The sequence below is a fragment of the Schistocerca nitens genome, chromosome 6, assembly GCF_023898315.1.
Source record: "Schistocerca nitens isolate TAMUIC-IGC-003100 chromosome 6, iqSchNite1.1, whole genome shotgun sequence".
NCBI classification, from domain to species: domain Eukaryota; kingdom Metazoa; phylum Arthropoda; class Insecta; order Orthoptera; family Acrididae; genus Schistocerca; species Schistocerca nitens.
Window position 1 is genome coordinate 477837288 of NC_064619.1, and position 26130 is coordinate 477863417.

Sequence of the window (26130 nt, forward strand, 5' to 3'; positions counted from 1 at the left end):
GAACATACCCTGTAATTTTCTAGAATTCTTTGTCATTGTTGAGAAACTTGGTTTTCATACTATTTTGTTCTTTGCATATTGCATGAAAAGCTTTGAAGTGAATGTGCGAGGTATAAAAGCTTTCACTTTTTTGGGAGGGAGATTCATTATCTCTCCCCCTCAAATTTGCACATATGAATTACAAGAAAAATGGGAGGCTACTATGTGGGGCTAGCCTATATAAAATAATGAAAAAGGTATATAGTGAACTTAACGAAGCAGCAGCATTTTATTTATTTAACCTGATCTGTGTAGGACCATCAAGCCCTCTCTCAGATGGGATCAGCTTTTCACAAACGCAGTACCTTTCTGTGTCATAATTACCTAAGAAATAACAATTTTAAAGTAACTAAATGTATTACAATGATGTGTGTGTGTGTACTGAGACAATGCGAGTAAATATACTAAGAACTCATAAAGTTGTTACTGCTGTTGCTGTTGCTGCCGCTGAGGAGTATGACGATGATGATGATGGTAGAAGCATGTATAAAAATAATTTATAGGTGTACAAAATAGATATTTTCTGATATAGCAAGTACTAGGAAAGGGAAATTTAATGAGACTGTACCAGCTAAGAATACTGGGAAATTAGGATGACCTGATTGAAAGGACATAAAAGGGGTAACAAGTGTGTACAGGGACAATGGAAGTCGCCAAGTTGCTTCAGTAGATATGTTTTTAACAGTCTTTTGAAAATGGAGATGTTCTTCAATTCTCTAATATAATGTGGGAAGTTATTCCAGAGTTGAGTTGTTGCTACTGACAAGGACATTGAGGAAGTGGCTGAGTGACTGAGTGGCACAGAAGAGATTTTGCTGTGTGGGGATGGGTGTTTCTGCCATGTTGTTCCGACAAGTGCATTAAGGTCAAGGTATGCAGTTGGTCATTAATTTCCTGGATATTCTTCCCCTTCAAGCAATTGGAACTCTCCTGCAATGGAAAGGATGGCTCACCCCAGAATCCACATATGGTGACATAGAGTGTGATGAGGTGGTACTTTCATGGACTGTTTTGCCACAAGGTAAGTCTTTCCGCTCCCGGGATTGGAATGACTCCTTACCCTCTCCCTTAAAACCCACATCCTTTCGTCTTTCCCTCTCCTTCCCCTCTTTCCTGATGAGGCAACAGTTTGTTGCGAAAGCTTGAATTTTGTGTGTGTGTTTGTGTGTCTATCGACCTGCCAGCACTTTCGTTCGGTAAGTCACATCATCTTTGTTTTTATATATATATGTCTGCTTGTGTCTGTATATGTGTGGATGGATATGTGTGTGTGTGCGAGTGTATACCCGTCCTTTTTCCCCCTAAGGTAAGTCTTTCCGCTCCCGGGATTGGAATGACTCCTTACCCTCTCATTTCTAGCCCAGTTCCTGGTGTATAGAAGATGTCCTTTAATAAATATCTTAAAACATTAAGGATTTTTACATTCAACCCTAATTTTATCTGTTAACTTTTTAAATAGGCTTTGGACTGTGAGGTCAATCTGTGTGAACCACAGAAACCTTCATCTAATCCCCTACTCCTACCCTATATGGATTTCTAGCTTGATGAAAGGATAAAGGGAAAAACAAACTTACCCCATTCAGATGGCTCTCATAGTGCAGTGGAACATTAATTGGTTCTGAATGCATGTGGAATATTTGAAATTCCTGGTGCATGCTTGTAATTGGAGGAAACATATTAGTGCCTGAGGAGTTATACCCTGCACTGCAAGTATGACTTTACTGAAGACAGGGTCAAATGTGGCATGACTGCATTTAACAATGACACATGGCACTCCTTCAGCATCACATGCACTTCATCACTACTGCAGGGTCATCATCAGCCATAGATTCCACAGATCTCTTGTTTTACTCTCCAGTTTGTAGATTCTTATCAGTGAGAAGTTACTGATTACCAGTCCAGTGAACAATTGTACCAGATGGAGCAGACCTGTAAGGAAGCTACCGAGATAGGTGATGCACAGAGCAAAGTAAATGCTAGAGTTTTAACTGTGTATTTAGTAAAATTAAAATAATGTCCATGGTAAACCACATCATAGCAATCTACCATGCCACTGATTTATCCATCCCTAAGTCTTCAGGTCACCCTATCACTTGGTGGAATGGTGGGTGTTGCTCTGCAATCTGGTAAGGTGTGCAGCTCTGTTACAGTTTAAGTTAAAACTAACAGCAGAAAACTTCTCTGTCTTTCAAGTTGCAAAGGGCAAAAATTGACAAACAGTCAAAGAGTGGAAAAAAGAGGTCCCGGGAAGTGTTACTGGACTAATTCAACGATTCCGCTATCTCCACTCAAGTATGTCAAATAATCACGAAAATTTCTCTTGGAACACTTCAGCCACCTATTATGAGGATGCTGTATTTCCAGGCATCTGGAGACATTATGAAAACAAAAGCAGAACACTTTGATGGCATCTGCTGCTGTCAACCAACATCTATCATTCAGCCACAACTATGTGATTGTGGAGAGGGGCTGAACAGATTTCTGAATGACAACTAACGAATGCTATAAATGTCCTTGCTCCCTGTGTCAGCTGGATTCGGCACTGTGACCAATCTGAACTTCTAGAGATTTTTGCTACTTGACTTTCGGTTTGTGGGTGGATAGTGGAAGGGGAAGTGTAGTTGAATTACAGCCTCATAACATATTTGCTGTAAATCCTTTCACAAAATACAGACACTCACACTTCAGTTTCTTTTATTTATTACTAGTGAATCCCGCAATGCTTAATATGTATGGGAATTAGATATATGTTCTAATCTCCCCTACCTCTTCCGCCTCTCTGACCTTGAGCCTTGTTTCCTGTTATTGCAAATAAAAGCTCAATTGGGGACTGAAGTCACTTAAAATGAATGGCTAAATCACATGGGATGACTGATATATGGGGTAGAACAAGACCACTCCAGCTGCTGGATCTGAGAGGATGTGGTGTGTGTCATATATAAATATAAAAGTCTGAGATTTTTGCTAATGTTCGAGTCACATTAATGTTATCACCACCTATATTTGATGTCAATGTCCAATAACCACTCACAGATGGCAGGGATACCAGTGGTGGAAGGTACTTGTATAAAAGTTGTTTAAGGGGGACATGGAGAACAGTGATATTGTTGTAATGCAGGAATGGAATGATTTATCTCACTTCCACAATGACCTCATCATAGGCTTTTGGGCTAAGGGTGGAAGCATTTCTGAAAAAGCTAAGTTTGTAAACTTTTTGCACGCTGCTGTGGTTAAAGAATGCTGTGCCTAGTGAAATGATGCTATCCAAAAGTGATGCCAAAGCAGCTGTGGCGCACCATGGGCCAGAGATGACAGGGGTGGACGATGAATGCAGAGATGTGTACAGACAATTAGATGTGCAACTGCGGAGCAACTCACCACCCAGAGGAACCAAGGAGCTACCAACACCAACTCCTCAATGACCGTTTAGCAAACTGCTGCTTAAGGGCCTCTGCACTGGCACCTGGTTCATGCATCCATGTTGACTGTTGTTCAGTGTCGAAGTCTGGAATTTGCAAGCCAGTACCACAACTGGATGTCCATCAAGTGGTGGCAGGTGGTCTTTTCAGATGAATCACGTTTTCTGCTCCATCGTTCGTGAAACATCTGAAAGCAAACTCCCTGCAACAATCATCAGACGGGTCCAGACCAGAGGAGGGAGCGTTATGGTCTGGGTAATGTTTTCATTGCATTCACTGGATGAGCTCCTCATTCTGAAAGGCACTATGGATCAGCTCAAGTATGCACCTATCCTTGGGGACCATGTCCATTGCTACATGCAGTTTGCTTTTCCTTGGCTCAAAGGCATCTACCAGCAGGACAATGCAATGTGTCACAGCTCACAGTGTATATAAATAGGTCAAAGAGCACCAGGATGAGTTCACTGAAATATCCAGGCCACCAAATTCCCTGGATTTAAACCCAATTGAGAATCTGTATGACCACCAGGGTCGGGCTACTCACGCCATGGATCCTCAAATGAGAAATCTAGTGCAACTGGCTACAGCACTGGAGTCAGCATGGCTAAACATCCCTGTCAGTGCCTTCCTGAAACTCACTGACTCTCTTCCTGCATGTCTCAGATTAGATTAGTTTTCGTTCCATAGATCCGTGCTGAAGAGATCCTCGTGGATGTGGAACATGTCATTTTTTTTAAGCTGAAATAACAATACTAATAGTATGAATATATACAATACATCATTTGTTTCTATTAAAAAATTCGTCAATGGAGTAGAAGGAGTTGGCCACTAGTAAGTCTTTCAGGCTCCTTTTAAACTGATCTTTATTTGCAACTAAATTTTTTATGTTTACTGGCAAATTATTGAAGATGAGTGTTCCTGAGTAGTGGACCCCTTTTTGAACTAAAGGAAGTGCTTTTAAGTCCTTGTGCAGATCATTTTTGTTCCTGGTATTGTATGTATGAACTGAGCTGTTTGTTGGAAAAAAGAGATATATTATTTAGGACAAATTTCATTAATGAGTAAATATACTGAGAGGCAGTAGTTAGTATACCCAGTTCTTTGAAGAGGTTTCTACAGGACGTCCGTGAATTTACTCCACAAATAATACGTATTACACGCTTTTGGACTCTGAAAACTTTTGTTTGACTTTAAGAGTTACCCCAAAATATTATACCATATGACATTATGGAATGAAAGTAGGCAAAGTATGCAAGCTTTTTCATTTTTATATCGCCTATGTCTGCTAACACTCGAATTGCAAATACAGATTTGTTAAGGCGTTTCTGCAGTTCTGTGGTGTGCTCTTCCCAACTGAATTTATTATCAAGTTGTAATCCCAGGAATTTAAGACTGTCAACCTCTTCTATCTGCTCTTCTTCGTATTTTATGCATATGCTGGGTGGAAACCTCTTACAGGTTCTGAATTGCATATAGTGAGTCTTTCGAAGTTTAATGTCAGTGAGTTGGCTTTAAACCATTTATTAATATCCATGAAAATATCATTAGCACATCTTTCTAGAACTACACTTGACATACTATTTATTGCAATACTTGTATCATCTGCAAACAAAACGAACTTTGCTTCTGGCAGTGTAACTGATGAGAGATCATTAATGTACACAAGAAAAAGCAATGGCCCTAAGATGGATCCTTGTGGGACACCACATGTAATTTCTTCCCATTCCGATGATGACTGATGACTTAATTCACTAGTCCCTTGCACTGACACCCTTTGTTTCCTGTTAGTGAGGTATGACTTGAACCATTTTGCAGCACTGCCCGTGACACCATAGAATTCTAATTTACTTAAAAGGATGTTGTGGTTCACACAATCAAATGCCTTTGACAAATCACAAAAAATACCTGCTGCTTGTAATTTGTTATTTAATGAATTAAGTACATTTTTACTGTAGGTGTAAATAGCCTTCTCGATATCAGAACCCTTCAGGAATCCAAACTGTGTTCTTGATAATGTTATTTGTGGTCAGATGGTTGAGCAGCTGCCTGTACATTACTTTTTCTAAAATTTTTGAGAATGCTGGCAAAAGTGAAATCGGTGTGTAGTTTGATGGTATCTCTTTATCCCCTTTCTTGAATAGAGGCTTAACATCTGCATATTTTAGCCAGTCAGGAAATGTCCCAGTTATAGTTGACTGGTTACACAAGTAACTTAGAATTGTACTAAACTCACAAGAACATGCCTTAATTAACTTTGTTGATATTTCATTGTCCCCTCTAGAATGCTTTGTTTTTAAAGATTTTATTATGGAGGTTATTTCTTTTGGTGAATTGAGTGATATATTCATGTCCTTGAAGCTATTTGTGAAGGCTAGTTTCAGATATTCAAGGGCATTATTTACTGATCCTGAAAGTCCCATTCTATCAGTAACAGATATAAAGTACTTGTTAAATAGATTTGCCACACTATGCCCATCAGTTACTAATGTGTCATCTACCCTTAGTGCTATTTGCTCCTGTTACTTTCTGGTTCTGCCAGTCTGCTCTTTCACTATATCCCATATTGTTTTTATTTTGTTCCCTGACATTGCTATCTTCTTCTCGTAGTGCATTTGTTTAGACGTCTGAATTACTTTTTTTAATGTTTTACAGTATTCCTTGTATTTAGCTAAATCATCAGCATTGGAGCTATTCTTGGTTGACATATACATTTTCCTTTTTGTCTTACAGGAAATCTTTATTCCTTGTGTAATCCATGGTTTTATTATAGACTTCTGTTTAATTTGAGTAACTTTTAGAGGAAAACAGTTTTCAAACATGGTACTGACATTGTTCATGAATGTGTTATATTTTTAATTCATGTCATGAGCACTATAAACATCTTTCCAGTTCATATCTTTGAGCAGTTTTCTAAAACACTCAATTTTTGGTTGATTGACTACTCTCCTGTACTCAGATTTAGCAGTCTTGGTAATCTGCTTAGAATTTACATCTAAAACAAGGAGCTGCATGTCATGATCTGATACTCCATTTATAACAGGTTTTATGATATGATTTTGTTCCTTTGATTTGTCTATAAAAATGTTATCAATGGCTGTCCTTGAGGATTTAGTGATCCTAGTTGGAAAGTTTACAGTGTGAGTTAGATTGAAAGACAACATTACTAACTGCAGTGAATGTTTATTGGAAGATTGCATTAGAAAATCTGTATTAAAGTCACCAGCAATCATAATTTCTTTGTTTCTTCCTGTTAAATAACCCAAAAGAGCTTCTAGATGATCTAAGAATAATTATAATTTCCTGCAGGTGCTCGGTAAATAGTTATTATTATATAGGATCTGTTATGGAATTCTACTTCTGTTGCACATGCTTCTAGATGCTGCTCTAAACAGAATTTATTAATGTCAATGTTCTTGAATTTATGGCAGTTTTTGATAAATGTGGCAACTCCTCCTCCATCCATATCTACTCTGCAGAAGTAGGAAGCTAGCTTAAATCCTGAAATGTCTAACATATCTATATCAGTGGTCACTTGATGTTCAGAGAGGCAGATTATGTCAATTTGGTTAGATGAATTCATTTCATCGATACAAATGAGTAGTTCATCAACTTTATTTCTAAGTCCCGGAATGTTCTGGTGTAATAAAGATAACTGATACTGCATACTAATGGGATTGTAACTGCTTTGGCGAAGATGAACTGGCAGTTTCTGATTACTTTGTGTTAAACACTGTTTAAATGGAGGCTGTATGATAAAATCTGACTCCTGTTCATCTGTTTTCTCAAACTGAGTGTGTCTGCCAATCTCTCTTAAAACTCGTTTTCTTTCCCCCTTCCCTATCCTAAAAAAGGCATCCCTCTGACACCTGTGACCACTGGTATTTTACCACTTGTGCCAGTGTCCCCCCTTAAGTTTTCTGCAATCAACCCAGACAGTTTTCCCTTCCCTTTCCTATTGAGGTGAAGGCCATGCCTAGTGCAGTCCCACCTATCGATAGCATCTACAGGAATCAAACCAATATGGGACCCTATATCCGTCCTAAGCAGCCACTCCAACTCCAAGTTCACCCTCCCTACGGAAGAGTTCAAATGAGGCCGATCATGGCGTCTCAACACAGACACAAATCCCACACTCGTATGCTTCGTTGCTGATGCTATCTTCACCAGGTCACTCTCTATGGAATATTCAGAGTCTCTGCCAATGCTATTTCCCGGACCACCCACTATAACCACGGCATCCTCCTTTGTGAAATCCTTGCATAAAGCATCCTCTGTTACCTGACCCAGATCTGCACTAGGCTTGAAAAAGTTTGTGACCTGGTACTCTGGACCTAGATTTTCCTGCAGTAGTTGGCCAACAACTCTACCATGGGAACTACCTAACAACAGAACTTCCTTTCTCTTTACAAATTTCCCTACCTGTTTCAAGTCCTTGAAAGCTTGTTGTGCCCTTTCTACAGCTTTCAACAGCAGTCCGTGTTGCAAAAGGTGGTCAATTCAAGCTGTCACTTTAATGTGACTGGAGAGAGAGAGAGAGAGAGAGAGAGAGAGAGAGAGAGAGTGTGTCTGTGTGTGTTCCCCTTTATATTATACACATGAAAAAATATGTAATTTATGTCTGAATGTTTATTAGAGCATTGTGTAAAAATTGGAACTCAATTCATCAAGAACTGTTTTAAATTTTCGGTAACATTGGGAAAACAACCTGGCTTTATGTGATGGGTGAATCAAATTAAAACCTTAAAAATCATAGTATCCATGTTGTTCAACACACTTTGTCCAGTGAATGCACATGGATTCCTCTGAAGAAGGGTGATAGTGACACACACACACACACACACACACACACACACACACACACAACTCGTGCCATGGCACCCACCTTGCAAACACTTTGTGAAACTTAGGCACTTCATGAATGATGTGATTTGCTAAGCCATGACTAATGTTCAAATAATTTGCAGCTATTTAATCCACTGTCACACAGCAATTTTCCATCACAGTCACTTCAACTGCTGCAGTAGACTCTGGTGTCACAGGTGGTGTGCCTGATCCAGGCATTGAGCATTTGTCACAAAAGTCAGGCCACTTTTGAATTTTCTACTCCAGCCAAACAGTTGCTGCAGCAATAGACATGCATCACCTTTCACTGATGGATTTCAATAGGTTTTGTACCTTCACTGCTCAGAAAATGTGTGACAGAACACTGTTCTTCCTTGGTTCAGGTCACAGGCCATTTTGAACTGGTATTGTGGCTGCATTTCGCTTGTCTGTAGCATGCTGCCAGTTATAGCGTGTTCCTTCCTTCATTGGCGACAGTACTGCCAACTTACAGAAAAATGGTGTGATACGTCTGCTTTTAATTACACTTTTCAGGTTTTCATTTGACACTGCCTCATATTTATATACTGTATATATGTTTAAAAAATATGTAGCCTATGCCCATCCCCAAACGTATATTAGAGAACCATGTAAAAATTTGAAGTAAACTGGTCAAGAACATTTAGTGAACTTTTCAAGATCTCTGGCAAGAAAATTAAACAATTTGTCTTTATATACTGCAGTAATTTAGGTTAACACACACAGTCACCGGATGCACCCTGTAAGTCAACGAGGACTACTATTGTCCAGAATGCACTTGTGAGCTTACTATGAGCTTATTCCCCATTTGGCCACCAAATGGTTGCATATGTTTGTAGATAACAAATTAGTGCAATTTATTGAAGTTCTATACGAAGCTATAGAACTAGTGGTTGCTCTTGCAGAGCCCCATTTAGCAGATTAGTCCGAATACAACTATAGCTGCATGTGCAGTAGAAGTGGTTCACTAAAGAAACTTTCACCTTAACATCCATTCAGGTCCTCGTTTATACAATTTTATAACATGCTTACGATCAAGTGTAAAGCCCACATCCCAAATCTATGCAACCCACTGTCCCCCATTGCATTCAAAAGTACTTGCAGAGCATGCCCAGAACTTACATTTATAAAGTATTGGCAGCACTGTTTAGTGCCCAGATCTGAAACATATGCACCATCAAATGCAAACAGAGTTATTTCTGGTTTAGCTAGCTGTGATGCTCGTCATTAATACTACCCAGTAGGTTCATGTAGTTTATGGATCACAAGGAACTTATTACCATCCAATGTGAAACATGTTGTCACTTGCTGTAAACAAAGCCACTAACAACACATAACAGAACACACAACATGATTTAGTCTGTGGATAAGTGTAAAACAGGTAATGGAGAACAATGTTGCTTGATAAATTTGTGGATTTTTGTTATATACTGCAGCTTTCAAAGAAACTGCACTATTCTCAGTAACTCACTGGTAACCACAACTTTTAGCATAATAAACAAAGTCCTAAGAACACCTGCAGTTTTTGTCACTGAACTGAAACAATTTAAGTATCAGAGCTGAAAACGTTAAGCTGTCAGGATAAAGTAAACTGGAGTTAATTTGGAATGATCTACATGGCAGCAGACTGAAGTTATGCATCAGACAATTTGTAACACCACACACTAGAGACCAAGAAGTCTCATAAAAATACAACATTTTAATCAAAATGGAGCATCTGCCATATGTATACTCCTCGTACACTTCCACACAAATCAGGATGTAGAAGACTTCAGAAAATATGACTAAAAATGAGAATCCATCTTAGGATTTGAGAGTCAAATGAAATACAATTAAAATTAAACACGCAATTCAGCTTACAGTGAGGTGATACTTGGGACTGTAAGGAACAGTCTCAAAGAAACTGCTTTCTTTGTCTGTAGATATTCTGTAAAGTATTTAAAAATAGTAAAATCAGCAGCATAAACACACATTATAAACAGCACTTAAGATGCTGTTAATTATGGATTTTGCACAAAGGTACTATTTTTCACAAATCTGCAATGTCTTTTATTAAAAGCACATAAAATGTGATGAAAATATATTACAATTTGTCATAAATATTTCTGCTGTCTTCAGGAAACAGATTTTTTGGGAGCTTCTCTAGAAACAGAATTTTGAGATTCACAGCCACTGTCACATATCTGAAGTTCACGGAAGTTCAGTATTTCAGGATTTTCATCCCAAAACTGTTTTCCAATTATATCTATACAAAATGGTAAAACAATTTTGCGAGGTCTTCCACCCTCTTCAACTCTAATCAGCTTCCTGAGCAATACTGTACCCTTACGAAACATTGGAGGTTCATTATTGTAGTTTATACCAAATTCTGAGTAGAGTATCTCATTCTTATCTGCAGTGAGAGTACCACGTAGTCGTTCCTCTGCCTGTAATAAAAAAACAATTGCGATATAATGTGAATACAAATTAACATTTCTGATAACAGTGCAATTATGTGACATAAATATGTAATATACATTTATAAATCATGTTTATAAGCTTATATTTGCGTTTTCCTTTTACAACTTAAACATGTATAATGCTACAGTGGAGTAATGTCATAAATAAGCACATAATTTTCCATTATTTGCAACTAGATATAGGCTTTTTTTGTGAAACACCATATGGTCACCTAAAAATAACAAAATACTGAATATGTAATGGTTTTAATTAATTCCATAAAAATGTGAGCAGACCATGTACTCTATGCCAAATGTGTCTTGCAGTTGTTCTATGACAGTACACCATGGCTACACCTTTTAAGAATCTCCTCTCACATTTAAAATGAAAAAAGTACTATACCTAGCTTTTAGAAATGTTAGTTCTTCTTCAGGAAGGATTGAAGGGCAGGCTGGATGGGAGGGACAAGTCATTCAGACCTCAAGTTGAGGAGGAGCCACCTATCCTCGGAGTCTTTCGTGATGGCATACATGAATAAAATGTTCTCGGTTTTCCAGCCATGTCAATTCGAATAAAATGCTTGAGCTTTTGATCCGCCATCGTCTTCAGGAGTTCACTGACTGCCGGGGCTGTTACGGTCTCCCCTTATATAGGCATGATGATATCATCAGCAGCCAATCAGATCGATCCAATGTGGCGCGCGTGCGTAAGTCGACCTGGGCAGCACTTGGCAGCACCAGTGACGTCACGTGGCGCCAGGGGGAGGCGCCACGTTTGAAACTGCCGTTCCTGCGTCGCGCATCTGTCTCTGCTTTCTTTCGATGTCCAATGCCCATCCCCACGCCCTGCTGAGTGTGTATCCCTGGTCTCTGTTGAAATTGTTGTTGTTTAAGCGAATCTCGGCCGCTTCCTTTATAACGGAGTCCCAATATGTGGAAGCATGAGCCAACACTTTGTATTTTCGAACTGTATCTTATGTCCGTTTTCTAGGCAATGCTCCACTATTGCCGATTTGTCAAGCTCCCTTTGTTTTATATGGCGCTTGTGCTCAGTACAATGCTCCGCAACCATGCGAATCGTCTGTCCAATGAACATGCTGCCACATTCACAGGGTACACCATACACAACGGACGCTCGAAGAGCAATGTCGTCCTTAACAGGGCGCAACATATCTTGTATCTTGGGGGCGGGCTGGAACACTGGTCTTAACACATGTTTCTGCAGCAGACGTCCTAACTTATTGCTAGTTGCTCCACAGTATGGCAGGAATACAGTCCGTTTGGCCTCTTCTTCTGATTCACCAGCTGTCTTTCATCGGCAGCCCTTGAAAGTGTTTACGATGTCTCTTTTGCTGTATCCATTTTCCCCAAAAACACGTTTTAAGTCCTGCAATTCGGACTTTAGGTGGTTGTTGTCAGAGATAATCTTCGCTCTATGAACCAACGTGTTCAGGACAGCTTTCTTGTGTACAGGGTGGTGGAAACTATTGGCATTCAAGTACCGATCAGTGTGTGTTGGTTTCCGGTACACTGAGTGACCAAGCTGGCCTCCTGCCTTCCGCTCAACCAAAACATCCAAGAATGGTAGCTTGCCGTGCTTCTCCATCTCGACAGTAAATTTAATGTTGGGATGGACACCATTCATATGATTGATGAACTGCTGTAGGGTATCTTCACCATGAGGCCATATCAGGAAGGTGTCATCAACGTATCGTAGAAAGCAAGATGGCCGTAACGTCGCAGTTTGCAGAGCCGCTCCTCAAAGTGCTCCATGAAGAAATTTGCGACTGCTGGAGACAGTGGTGATCCCATGGCTGTGCCATCAGTCATCTCATAATATTGCTTACACAACAACAATTTCAACAGAGACCAGGGATACACACTCAGCAGGGCATGGGGATGGGCATTGGACATCGAAAGAAAGCAGAGACAGATGCGCAACGCGGGAGCGGCAGTTTCAAACATGACGCCTCCCCCTGGCACCAACTGATGTCACCGGTGCTGCCACGAGCTGCCCGGGTCGACTTATGCGTGCACACCACATTGGATCGATCTGATTGGCTGCTGATGATGTCATCATGCCTATATAAGCGAGAGACCGTAACAGCCCCAGCAGTCAGTGAAATCCTGACGACGATGGCGGAGATGGCCATCGAAAGCTCGAGCATTTTATTCGAATTGACACGGCTGGAAAACCAAGAACATTTTATTCAAGGAGCCACCTGTTGTGAGGACAAAGACAAAAGTTCATGGGAACTAGTAATTTTGTCTATTAGCAAGTTTCTGACATAATTTGTGTCTCCATCTGATTCTGTTCCAGGCCAGTTGCTTCATAGCATGGTACCTTCCACTTTATCCAGCATATTTATTCTTCTCCTCCCTATTTTTTTCTGTCCTTGCACTGTACCTTCGATAGTTGATAGAATTCCTTTTCCTAGTAACGTATGTCCCACCTTCACAGTTTGCTTTTTTCTTGTCTTTCATTAGTTTTAGGAGTTTTGCTTGTTGCTCTAATCTTTCCATTACTCCATTTTTCTTCATTGTATATTCCCATTTTATTTTCTTTATTTTTCTCCAAACTCATAACTGAAGTGCTTTAATTTTGCCCCTTTCTCTCTTCTTCAACAACCAACTTTCAATGTTCATAGTTGCACAGAAAAGTGCTCAACATGAAGCATTGAACCACCCTTTTCCTCAACTCTACCTACAGTGCCACCATGCAAAGTGGCAAATTTCTGGGGATGGCAAAATGTTAACATTTAATGGAAGACTACGAAAGTTTTGCATAAATGAAGAACGTGAGAATAAGTTGGAACTACAAATCATTCATAAAATCTACTTTGTTACTGGAAATTGTCTGCACTATAGTGGAACAGATGACAGTTCAAGAACTGGAGATGGTTACTATGGGTACATCTTTCAAAATCGGAAAACTTACCAACTCTATTTCTATCATTTGCTTACACAACACTTGAACGGTACCTACATCAGCTTGAAAGCCTCTACAGAAGTGGAACACTTTATAATAAAGAAGTAAAGATAAATGTCAACGTGTGATGGCCTAACAGTTCCTACACAGTTTACTCAAACACCTACAGCGGTATCACTGAGAAAGGCATTTTGTAATAAGTGAATAAAGAATAAGTAAAATATGCATTGCCCATCACATGCCATACCCTTCCTTTATTCAGTCACTGAGACGAAGCATTGCTTACACGAGAGAAGGTACATGGCATCCTTCCCTCATCACTCTGTCTTTCTTGGATCTGCCATCAATATGATTTACATTTCTTCTCGACACACTCCTCTAAATTAATTTTTTTTTCTTTCTCTGCACCTTCTTTTAATCTTTCCCTCATCAACTTTTCTTTCTCTATGATGAAGTCATAATGAATATACGTTAATACTGAGATTACTCAGGAAAAAAACTACCAAACCTTATTTTGGAGCTGAAGCATTGCAACAGTGTAGTAGGAACTGTTTAAGCAGTTTCATTGTATTTCACACTGGTTGCAAGCCAACAACTTTGTTCAGGATTTAACGGTTGCTTTTTGCTACACTAAATGAAAATGCTTTCAAAACTGCTTGTTTTGAGCCATAATTGGCGATTATGCCATGTTGGAAAGCATGCCTTCTCGATACCCAACTTCAACCACTTTTGATTTATATACAATGGACACACTAAACAGGCATTGGGGCTTTACAAATTTTTCCAGCAAATAAAGCATTTATACGAGGGCTATCCACACAGTACATTATGTTTTGGAATTAAAAATAAATAAAGTATTGGAATTTTTTTTATTATATACAGATGAAAGCCACACTTAAATACTACTTTTCTACATAGTTGCCATTTAAATTAAGGCACTTATCGTAGCAATGGACGAGCTTGGAATTTCCTTCGTCGTAAAATTCGGCCACCTGCATCTTCAACCACGTGGTTACCTCTTCTTGAAGCTGTGCGTCGTCATCAAAACACTGCATAGCCAACCACTTCTTCATTGCTGGGAATAAGTGGAGGTCGCTCGGTGCCAGGTCGGGACTGTACGGCGGATGAGGAAACAACTCCCACTTAAAATATTCGAGAACTTCACGAGTGGCATTTGCCGTGTGGGCCCGGGCGTTGTCGTGAATCAGCAAGATCTTTGAGCCCAACTTTCCCCTGCGCTTGTTTTGTATTGCTCTTCTGAGGTTGTGCAGAGTTTGGCAATACCTTTGAGAGTTTATTGTAGTGCCTCTTTCCAGGAAATCCACAAAAATCACACCTTTTCTGTCCCAAAAGAGGTAACCATGTGGTTGAAGGCACAGGCGGCCGAATTTTATGACGAAGGAATTTCCAAGCTCGTCCATCGCTACGATAAGTGCCTTAATTTAAATGGCAACTATGTAGAAAAGTAGTATTTAAGTGTGACTTTCATCTGTATATAATAAAAAAAATTTCCTACACTATTTATTTTTAATTCCAAAATGTAATGTACTTTGTGGATAGCCCTCGTATGTAAGAAGAATGGAAAAGAAAATATAGGATGTGTTAGGTGCCTATCAGTCAGGCAGTTCTGACATAGTGGTTCATAACGGAAACAAGACTGAAGAAAAATCAAGATACATCCATAGGAATTGTTGACCTGGAAAAAGCATTCAACAATGTAAAATGGTGCAAGATGTTCAAAATTCTGAGAAAAAAGGGGTAAGCTATTGGGAAAGATTGGTAATGTACTATATGTGCAAGAACCAAGAGGAAACAATAATACTGGAAGTGCTCAGATTAAAAAGGGTGTAAGGCAGGGATATAGTCTTTCCCCTACTGTTCAATCTATACATTGAAGAATCAATGACAGAAAGAAAAGAAAAGTTCAAGAGTGGGATTAAAATTCAAAGTGAAAGGATAGCAATGAGAAGACTTGCTGACATCACTGTCCTGAGTGACATCTGTTGAATGGAAAGGGCTGTCTAATGAGTACAGAACATGGTCTGAGAGTAAACTGAAGAAAGACTAAAGTAATGAGAAGTAGCAGAAACAAGAACAGCAAGAAACTTAACATCAGAATAGGGGCTCACAAAGTAGAAGAAGTTGAGCAATTCTTCTACCTAGGCAGCCAAATAACCCACGACATACGAGCAAGAAGGACACAAGAAGCAGATTACCACAAGCAAAAAGTACATTCCCAGCCAAGAGAAGTCTCCTAGTATCAAACACTGACCTTAATTTAAGAAAGAAATTTCTGAAAATGTATGTTTGGAACGCAGCATTGCATAGTAGTGAAACACTAACTGTGGGGAAAACCAGAAGACAAGAGAATCAAAGCACTTGCAATGTAGTGCTACAGGTGAATGTTGAAAATTATGTGGACTAATAATGTAAGGAATGAGGATGTTCTTCACAGTATCAGCGAGGAAAGGAATATATGGAAAACACTGGCAAGATGGGACAGGTTGTTAGGACATCTGTTAACACATCAGGCAATACCTTCCATGATGCTAGAGGGAACTGTAGATGGTACGAGAACTAACAAAAGTGACATTTGTATCACCCCTAAATACCAATGTCAATTTTTATAATTCCATACCTAGCAACAGATGGCAACATTTATCTCTAAACTTTTACATTTGATGGTTAGCCCATTTTTCGATGCATGTCTTCAATTACATTGTGAAGAAGGTTGACTAGGTCTGCAAATGGAAGTAGGGTTGTGTGTGTGTATGGGGGGGGGGGGGGGGGGGGGAAGTGGTAGCACTTGATATTTTCGCATGGTGCTGCAAAATGCCTGGACCCAGACATGTTATGGAAAAAACTCAACAGTAATTCACTTCATATCTGGAAGTAGGAAGCAGAAAGCTGTCCTCCAGTGTCAACAAACAGGGAAGAGGTCTGAATCTGACTGGAGTCAGGAAAAGTGGAGGTTGCCACTGAACATGGCAGACAACTTAAAACATATTTCTCTTTGTAGATGATGCACATGTTATTGTGAAAGACATGGAATGTAACGTAAATAATGTAGCTAATAGGTAGTTAGTAACATCAGCACATGACTTTCAAAGAACAGATTAACATTTAACGGCACCAAAACACAATGCATACAGTTTCTGATATGGAACTCGTCTAAAAGCAAAATTTTACTGTTCAAGCTGGACAAACAGATAGTGAAGCTGACTATTTTAAATTCTTGGGACTGTGGGCAATTGAAGACTTTCTTGGAAATATCATATTCAAGAACTTTGTGGAAAGAATGTGTCATCTTCACTTCAAGAATGATCTCCACTGCCTCCAACAAAAAGGGATGTATAATTTGACTCTATTACTTTGTATCCTGTTATATTTTGGGGCAGCTCTGTGCACTCAGCAAGAATATTCTTAGTTCAGAAAAGGGTGATCAGACTGACCTCCAGTGTCAATTCATGAAATTCGTGCAAACTGTTGCTCAGGTGTCTTGGAATTTTAGCTCTGACATCCCTTTATATATGAAGTGTGGCTATAAAATAACGGGACTATTGCTGTAACACTTTTCGCTTCAGAAACATACATATTCAGTTATTGTCACCCTCAATATCCTTCCCCCCTCTGTCCCTACAACGCTCCTTGCTAATTTTCCATTGACAGAAACAGTCCTGGTGGGAGTCTTCCTGCGTGAGCTCCTTGATGAGATGTGCCACTTTTTCTTTCACTGCTTCAGTGGCCTGGAATCTTGTTCCTTTTGCTGTGGCGTAACAAGACAGCCACGCCACTCGGAAGTAGCCAAAAGGCACGTGTTACTGACGCAGGCTAGAGATAGGTCTGAAACAGGATACGTAATGAATGCTATAAAGAAAAGTACATAGCTCCTGGAATACTTAACTTTAATCCATCCTTGTGGTACATCGCTCTTGATGATACAAGTGAGATTCTTTAGATACATGCAATGTTACTAATGGCGCCTTGCTAGGTCGCAGCCATTGACTTAGCTGAAGGCTATTCTAACTATCTGCTCTGCAAATGAGCGAGGCTTCGACAGTGTGCATCGCTAGCTACGTTGTCCGTACAACTGGGGCGAGTGCTAGTCCGTCTCTCGAGACCTGCCGTGTGGTGGCGCTCGGTCTGCGATCACTGACAGTGGCGAACGCGGGTCCGACATGTACTAATGGACCGCGGCCGATTTAAAGCTACCACCTAGCAAGTGTGGTGTCTGGCGGTGACACCACACCTTTTAATGCACATTTCCCATTGGGGAGTAGATAAAAGCCACATGGTGCTAAATCAGGGGAATAAGGTAGGTGGTCTAACACGAGGATGCTTTACTTCACTAGAAACCTTTTAATGCTGTACTTTGCTAGTAACCTCTTCATAGATAATGTGATATGAGCTGGTGCAGTATCTTGATGCAGAACCCATAACTTGTTCTTCCACAGTTTGGGTCTTTTTTTTTATTTTCTCTTGGAGTTGAGCAAGAACCTCAAATAGTAAAGCTGATTAATAGTTTGACCTCACGAACCTAGTGCAGATACACAATTCCACAAATATCGAACAAAACAATCATCATTGCTTTGAATGTTGATTTGCTCATTTGAGCTTTTTTCACTCTCAGTGAAGTTGGGCCCTTTCGATGTATAGATTGGCACTTAGTTCCTGGATCGTAAGTGAAAAACCAAAATTCATCACACGTTGTCACTCTTTCCAAAAAAAATTAGGATAATTTTCAATGGTATTCAAAGTGTCAATACAAACGTTTTCATGAGCTCCTTTTTGTTCAATTGTAAAAATGTTTAGAAACAGTCTCGCATACACTTTTCTGTTGTTAAACTCGTTAAATAAAATTTGCCTTACACATTCTTTGTCAATTTGTAGTTTCAAAAATTGATTGAGTACCTAACCAACAATCAGATTGAATCAAATTATCTACTTTTATGATATCTCCATCCATTTTTGATGTTGAGGGGTGTCTTTGGTGTGAGTCTCTTCAATGTATCTCTGCCACTTTGGAAATGCTAGGACCACTCTCTTGATGAACAGTCTCTGCCATACACTTCTTTTCATAACATATGCGTTTCAGTAACAGTTTTTCCAAGGTTCATGACTGTTGCTCTTTTATTACACTCATCTTTTTCCGGCAAAGCAAAATAATGGCTCTTACACAAATGAAGGCCATGGCCACACTGGTTTTCTACAGACATGACATATGCTGCATTGGACTAAGAAGCTTCACACTTCACTGCTATCAGTAGTTCATCTTTGCCACACGTGTACCTACTCTGTGACATCAGTTCCATTATTTTATAACCACACCTCATATATTCCATCATGGCTTTGTTGTTACTAATACTTCACACATCCTTATGCACCATACATAAAGTTGTGCAGCATTCAGCAGGTTTCATTTTCACTTTCCAACAGAACTGAAAAAAAAAAAAAAAAAAATTGAGTGAGAAACCCTAAGTATTTAAATCCAAGTTGATAGGTTCCTTTTTTGTCACACGCCTATTCTGTACAGGAGTTCCTTGCAGTAGTTAACTTTTCTCTGTAATATGTTATTTATTTGTACATGCTCTTACAAGTTTTTTCATGTTTTATTAATTCTTGGTTCATGATGTGGGTTCCTGTTGTCATGTCCTAGTTCATGAACCACGGGCAACGTATGAGTAGCCAAGTAAGTGGTCCTGACAGTCGGGATACCAGTTACTTTGGAATAAGGCTGAGCATCTCGGACATATTCTGAGTCGTGGTCATCTTTGTGCTCAGACGGCAAAGACTACTAAATCCACCGGTTAGTCCCTCAACTGTTAGGGGTAAAACTCAATGGGACCCGGGGCAAGTAAGGCTAGCAACCTGCTTCCCTGATGCTGGCAACAATCAGAGCAAAATGCCTCGGACCTTTGGAGGTGACGGAGTCCCACCTCTAATTGACAAACCAGGGACTCCTAAGATACGACTCGGCAAACGAATGGTAACAAGATGGGGAACTATTTATATCAATGGGGGCTACTCTGGGAAGAAGGTAGAGCTGGCAGAGGCTGCAAGTAAGATGGGGTTGGACGTTTTAGCTGTTAGTGACATTCGGGTAAGGGGTGAGAAAGAAGAGGAAGTGGGAGAATACAAGGTCTACCTGTCAGGAGTCAAAGCAGGAATAGCACAATGGGGTGTAGGGCTTTACATCAGAAAAGAAATGGAACCCAGCGTAGTTGCAATAAGGTATGTAAACGAACGCCTGATGTGGATAGATTTGACAGTGTCTAGCAAGAAAATTAGGATTGTGTCAGTATATTCGCATTGTGAAGGGACAGATCAAGATAAGATGGATAGTTTTTATGAGGCACTCAGTGATGTAGGAGGAGGAGGAGATTAGTGTTTAACGTCCCGTCGACAACGAGGTCATTAGAGACGGAGCGCAAGCTCGGGTAGTGATGTAGCTGTTAGAGTAAAGGACAAGGACAGTGTTCTGCTCAAGGGCGATTTTAATGCCAGGATTGGAAATCGAACAGAAGGGTATGAAAAGGTTATGGGTAAATTTGGAGAGGATATGGAGGCCAACAGGAACAGGAAACAACTCTTGGATTTCTATGCCAGTATGGGGTTAGTAATCACAAACTCCTTTTTTAAACATAAGAACATTCATCGGTATACTTGGGAAGGCAGGGGAACCAGATCTGTCATTGACTACATAATAACAGATCAGGAATTCAGGAAGGCTGTGAGGGACACACGTGTATTCAGGGGATTCTTTGATGACACTGATCATTATTTAATCTGCAGTGAAATTGGTATTGTGAGGCCAAAAGTGCAGGAGGTCAGGTCCATATGTAGGAGGATAAGAGTGGAGAAACTTCAGGATAAGGAAATCAGGCACAAGTACATAACAGTGCTCTCAGAAAGGTACCAGTTAGTTAAATGTAGTCAATTACAGTCATTGGAAAAGCAATGGTCAAGGTACAGGGATACAGTACTAGAAGTGGCTAAAGAATGTCTTGGAACAGTAGTGTGTAAAGGTAGGATGAAGCAAACACCTTGGTGGAATGACACTGTCAAAGCAGCCTGTAAAAGGAAAAAGAAGGCGTATCAAAAATGGCTACATACTAGAACTCAGGTAGACAGAGAAAGTTATGTTGAAGAAAGAAACAAAGCCAAACAGATAATTTCAGCATCCAAGAAGAAATCTTGGGAAGACTTTGGAAACAGGTTGGAGACTTTGGGTCAAGCTGCTGGGAAACCATTCTGGAGTGTAATTAGCAGTCTTCGAAAGGGAGGTAAGAAGGAAATGACAAGTATTTTCGACAGGCCAGGAAAACTGCTGGTGAATCCTGTTGATGCCTTGGGCAGATGGAGGGAATATTTTGAAGAGTTGCTCAATGTAGGTGAAAATACGATGTTTCAGATTTCGATGTACAATGGGATAGGAATGATGATGGAAATAGGATCACATTTGAGGAAGTGGAGAAAATGATCAATAGATTGCAGTGCAATAAAGCGGCTGGGGTGGATGAAATTAAGTCGGAACTCATCAAATACAGTGGAATGTCAGGTCTTAAATGGCTATACAGGATAATTGAAATGGCCTGGGAGTCAGGACAGGTTCCATCAGACTGGACGAAAGCAGTAATCACACCAATCTTTAAACATGGAAACAGAAAAGATTGTAATAACTACAGAGGTATCTCTTTAATCAGCATTGTGGGTAAAATCTTCTCAGGTATTGTTGAAAGGAAAGTGTGAGTATTAGTTGAGGACAAATTGGATGAAAATCAGTGTGGGTTTAGGCCTCTTAGAGGTTGTCAGGACCAGATCTTTAGCTTACGGCAAATAATGGAGAAGTGTTACGAGTGGAACAGGGAATTGTATCTATGCTTTATAGATCTAGAAAAAGCATATGACCGGGTTCCTGGGAGGAAGTTATCGTCTGTTCTACGAGATTATGGAATAGGAGGCAAACTTTTGCAAGCAATTAAAGGTCTTTACATAGATAGTCGGGCAGCAGTTAGAGTTGACGGTAAATTGAGTTCATGGTTCAGAATAGTTTCAGGGGTAAGACAAGGCTGCAACCTGTCTCCACTGTTGTTCATATTATTTATGGATCATATGTTGAAAACAATAGACTGGCTGGGTGAGATTAAGATATGTGAACACAAAATAAGCAGTCTCGCATATGCGGATGACTTAGTTGTGATGGCAGATTCGATTGAAAGTTTGCAAAGTAATATTTCAGAGCTAGATCAGAAATGTAAGGACTATGGTATGAAGATTAGCATCTCCAAAACGAAAGTAATGTCAATGGGAAAGAGATATAAACGGATTGAGTGCCAAATAGGAGGAACAATGTTAGAACAGGTTGACGGTTTCAAGTACTTAGGATGCATATTCTCACAGGAGGGCAACATAGTGAAAGAACTGGAAGCAAGGTGTAGCAAAGCTAATGCAGTGAGCGCTCAGCTACGATCTACTCTCTTCTGCAAGAAGGAAGTCAGTACCAAGACTAAGTTATCTGTGCACCGTTCAATATTTTGACCAACTTTGTTGTATGGGAGCGAAAGCTGTGTGGATTCAGGTTACCTTATCAATAAGGTTGAGGTTACAAACATGAAAGTAGCTAGGATGATTGCAGGTACTAGTAGATGGGAACAATGGCAGGAGGGTGTCCACAATGAGGAAATCAAAGAAAAACTGGGAATGAACTCTATAGATGTAGCAAGTCAGGGCAAACAGGCTTAGATGGTGGGGTCATGTTACATGCATGGGAGAAGCAAGGTTACCCAAGAGACTCATGGGTTCAGCATTAGAGGGTAGGAGGAGTCGGGGTAGACCAAGGAGAAGGTACCTGGATTTGGTTACGAATGATTTTGAAGTAATAGGCTTAACATCAGAAGATGCAGCAATGTTAGCACTGAATAGGGGATCATGGAGGAATATTTTAAGGGGGACTATGCTCCAGACTGAATGCTGAACGGCATAATCAGTCTTAAATGATGATGATGATTAATTCTTTTATTTAGAAATTTTCTATTCAACATTTTGTAAACAATGTACTGACTTGTTCCCTAACGAAATAGCTGAGGTCTGTATGGTCCCACAAAATCTGATACATAAATAAATAAATGAACTACCATTCTCTCTCCAAATCTTCTATACCAACACACTCTTATTTAACCACTACTCCCTCACTTTTTGAGTACCCCTTCTCAACTGTTGATTTAGTCTTCTGTGTATTCTCATCTCCTTTGTTTTTATATTTTCTTCTTCCTTCCATTTTCTGCATCATCTCCATTCTTATCTAAGGTATATTTACTCTGTTTCCTGGGAAGTATCCTAATTTTTTTTTTTTTTTTTGGGTTATAACATCTTTTATCCTGGTCCCTCTTTCCTCTACTTCATTTTTTCTTGTTTCATGGTTTGTTTTTATTACTTTTCATCTCATTCTTTCTATGTTCCATGTGTTTACTTGCATGCTTTCTTCACTTGTTTCAATGTTGTGCTATCATGAGGAACATGTGATTGCTACTAACACCAGTTCCCAGTAGCCTGTCAAGAGTTTTTCACTGCATTCTTGTATCTATTAGCCAGTCAACTATAATCTATTTAGTATCTAGTTCTATCTCCTGCCAAGACCCATGTACAGTGCTGTCTTTTGTGGTTTGCACGCCATTTATCAGTGATGAACATTTCCTTTTCAGACAAAACTCAAGTGACCTTTCTTTTCTCTCATTTCATCTTGCCAATCCATATTTTCTCAACAGAGCTTCAATATGTTCATACACTTGCTGTATTACTAAAACATCATCATAAGAGGATGTTGGCATGTACACCTGGACTATTAATATATCTTTCTGTGAGCAATGAGTCTACTTTCCCCATATATTAACTCTTTTTTACTCAAGCTGTTACCTCATTTTATACTATAATGCCAACCCCACTGCTATCTTTTTCTCTCCCTGAATGATAGATTCTGACACCATCATTCACCTTGCCTTTCCCATATTCACTTAAGCCTATCACATAGATTTTATTTATCTTCATTTCTCTCTTCAGCTTTTTCAGCTTCCCTGGTTATGGTAAAATCCGAACATTCCAGGTCCCAATATGGAGTACTTTTTCTCCTGGATTGATTCTTCTTTTGCTGCTTCCCCTGGAGATCCAATTGGGAAGCTACAGGGTGTTTCAAAAATGACCGGTATATTTGAAACGGCAATAAAAACTAAACGAGCAGCGATAGAAATACACCGTTTGTTGCAATATATCTTGGGACAACAGTACATTTTCAGGCAGATAAACTTTCGAAATTACAGTAGTTACAATTATCAACAACAGATGGCGCTGCGGTCTGGGAAACTCTATAGTACGATATTTTCCACATATCCACCATGCGTAGCAATAATATGGCGTAGTCTCTGAATGAAATTACCCGAAACCTTTGACAACGTGTCTGGAGGAATGGCTTCACATGCAGATGAGATGTACTGCTTCAGCTGTTCAATTGTTTCTGGATTCTGGCGGTACACCTGGTCTTTCAAGTGTCCCCACAGAAAGAAGTCACAGGGGTTCATGTCTGGCGAATAGGGAGGCCAATCCACGCCGCCTCCTGCATGTTTCGGATAGCCCAAAGCAATCACATGATCATCGAAATATTCATTCAGGAAATTAAAGACGTCGGCCGTGCGATGTGGCCGGGCACCATCTTGCATAAACCACGAGGTGTTCGCAGTGTCGTCTAAGGCAGTTTGTACCGCCACAAATTCACGAAGAATGTCCAGATAGCGTGATGCAGTAATCGTTTCGGATCTGAAAAATGGGCCAATGATTCCTTTGGAAGAAATGGCGGCCCAGACCAGTACTTTTTGAAGATGCAGGGACGATGGGACTGCAACATGGGGCTTTTCGGTTCCCCATATGCACTGGTTCTGTTTATTGACGAAGCCGTCCAGGTAAAAATAAGCTTCGTCAGTAAACCAAATGCTGCCCACATGCATATCGCCGTCATCAATCCTGTGCACTATATCGTTAGCGAATGTCTCTCGTGCAGCAATGGTAGCGGCGCTGAGGGGTTGCTGCGTTTGAATTTTGTATGGATAGAGGTGTAAACTCTGGCGCATGGGACGATACGTGGACGTTGGCGTCATTTGGACCGCAGCTGCAACACGGCGAACGGAAACCCGAGGCCGCTGTTGGATCACCTGCTGCACTAGCTGCGCGTTGCCCTCTGTTGTTGCCGTATGCGGTCGCCCTACCTTTCCAGCACGTTCATCCGTCACGTTCCCAGTCCGTTGAAATTTTTCAAACAAATCCTTTATTGTATCGCTTTTCGGTCCTTTGGTTACATTAAACCTCCGTTGAAAACTTCGTCTTGTTGCAACAACACTGTGTTCTAGGCGGTGGAATTCCAACACCAGAAAAATCTTCTGTTCTAAGGAATAAACCATGTTGTCTACAGCACACTTGCACGTTGTGAACAGCACACGCTTACAGCAGAAAGAGGACGTACAGAATGGCGCACCCACAGACTGCGTTGTCTTCTATATCTTTCACATCACTTGCAGCGCCATCTGTTGTTGAAAATTGTAACTACTGTACTTTCGAAAGTTTGTCCGCCTGAAAATGTACTGTTGTCCCAAGCATATTGCAACAAACGGTGTATTTCTATCGCTGCTCGTTTAGTTTTTATTGCCGTTTCAAATATACCGGTCATTTTTGAAACACCCTGTATATTACATCTATAATGTTTTCTTTCTTTCTTAAGGCCACATTTTATAAGGAATCCTTAATGCAGTGTTTTCCATTGCCTTCTGCACCCTAATGCACTTGACCAGGTCACACCATTTCATCCACCTTTCAGAGTGATTTCTGAAAGGTGATTTCTCATCCCAAGCACAACAGAGTGCACTGAATCTCCACTGTCCAAAGACACTGTTGGCATTTGGTTGCACCTGAGTGGTGGAATGATCTAAATGGACTATTTCGTGAAATCAGTACCCAGGTCCCTTGTGTCATCCTATAGAGCCTGCTCAGCAATTGGATACTGTGTGTCCCTAATCCCCAAGGTGGACAGTTCTTGTGTGTAGATTCATAAACTATGCCAGTTTGGTGGTGGTCATACCTATAAAAAGACCATGATGTGAATATGTATTGGTTGGTAAACAGTAAACGTAATTTGATATATTGCTCTGCCTACATCAAAACCAGAGCAAAGTGGTAAATTGTTCTCCAAAATAATCTTACATCTGATGACTTTGTAGACTTAATCTCTGATCTACATCTACATCCATACTCCACAAGCCACCTGACGGTGTGTGGCGGAGGCTACCTTGAGTACCTCTATCAGTTCTCCCTTCTATTTCAGTCTTCTATTGTTCATGGGGAGAAAGACTGTCGGTATGCCTCTGTGTGGGCTCTAATCTCTCTGATTTTATCCTCATGGTCTCTT

At 40.1% G+C, this 26130-nt stretch overlaps 1 protein-coding gene across 3 annotated transcripts in view; it reads right to left on the reverse strand.

The window, feature by feature from the left end:
* Positions 1–10340: 10340 nt before the first annotated feature.
* The window catches only part of LOC126262434 (probable tRNA(His) guanylyltransferase), a 28317-nt gene continuing 12527 nt past the window's right edge, over positions 10341–26130 (reverse strand). For 2 of the 3 annotated variants that reach the window (XM_049959078.1, XM_049959077.1), the window contains exon 2: positions 10341–10744. In XM_049959078.1, the coding sequence (XP_049815035.1) occupies positions 10433–10744 (312 nt within the window). In that variant the 3' untranslated portion in view covers positions 10341–10432. The remainder of the gene's footprint in view (positions 10745–26130) is intronic. The other variant, XR_007546731.1, reaches the window with a different exon arrangement.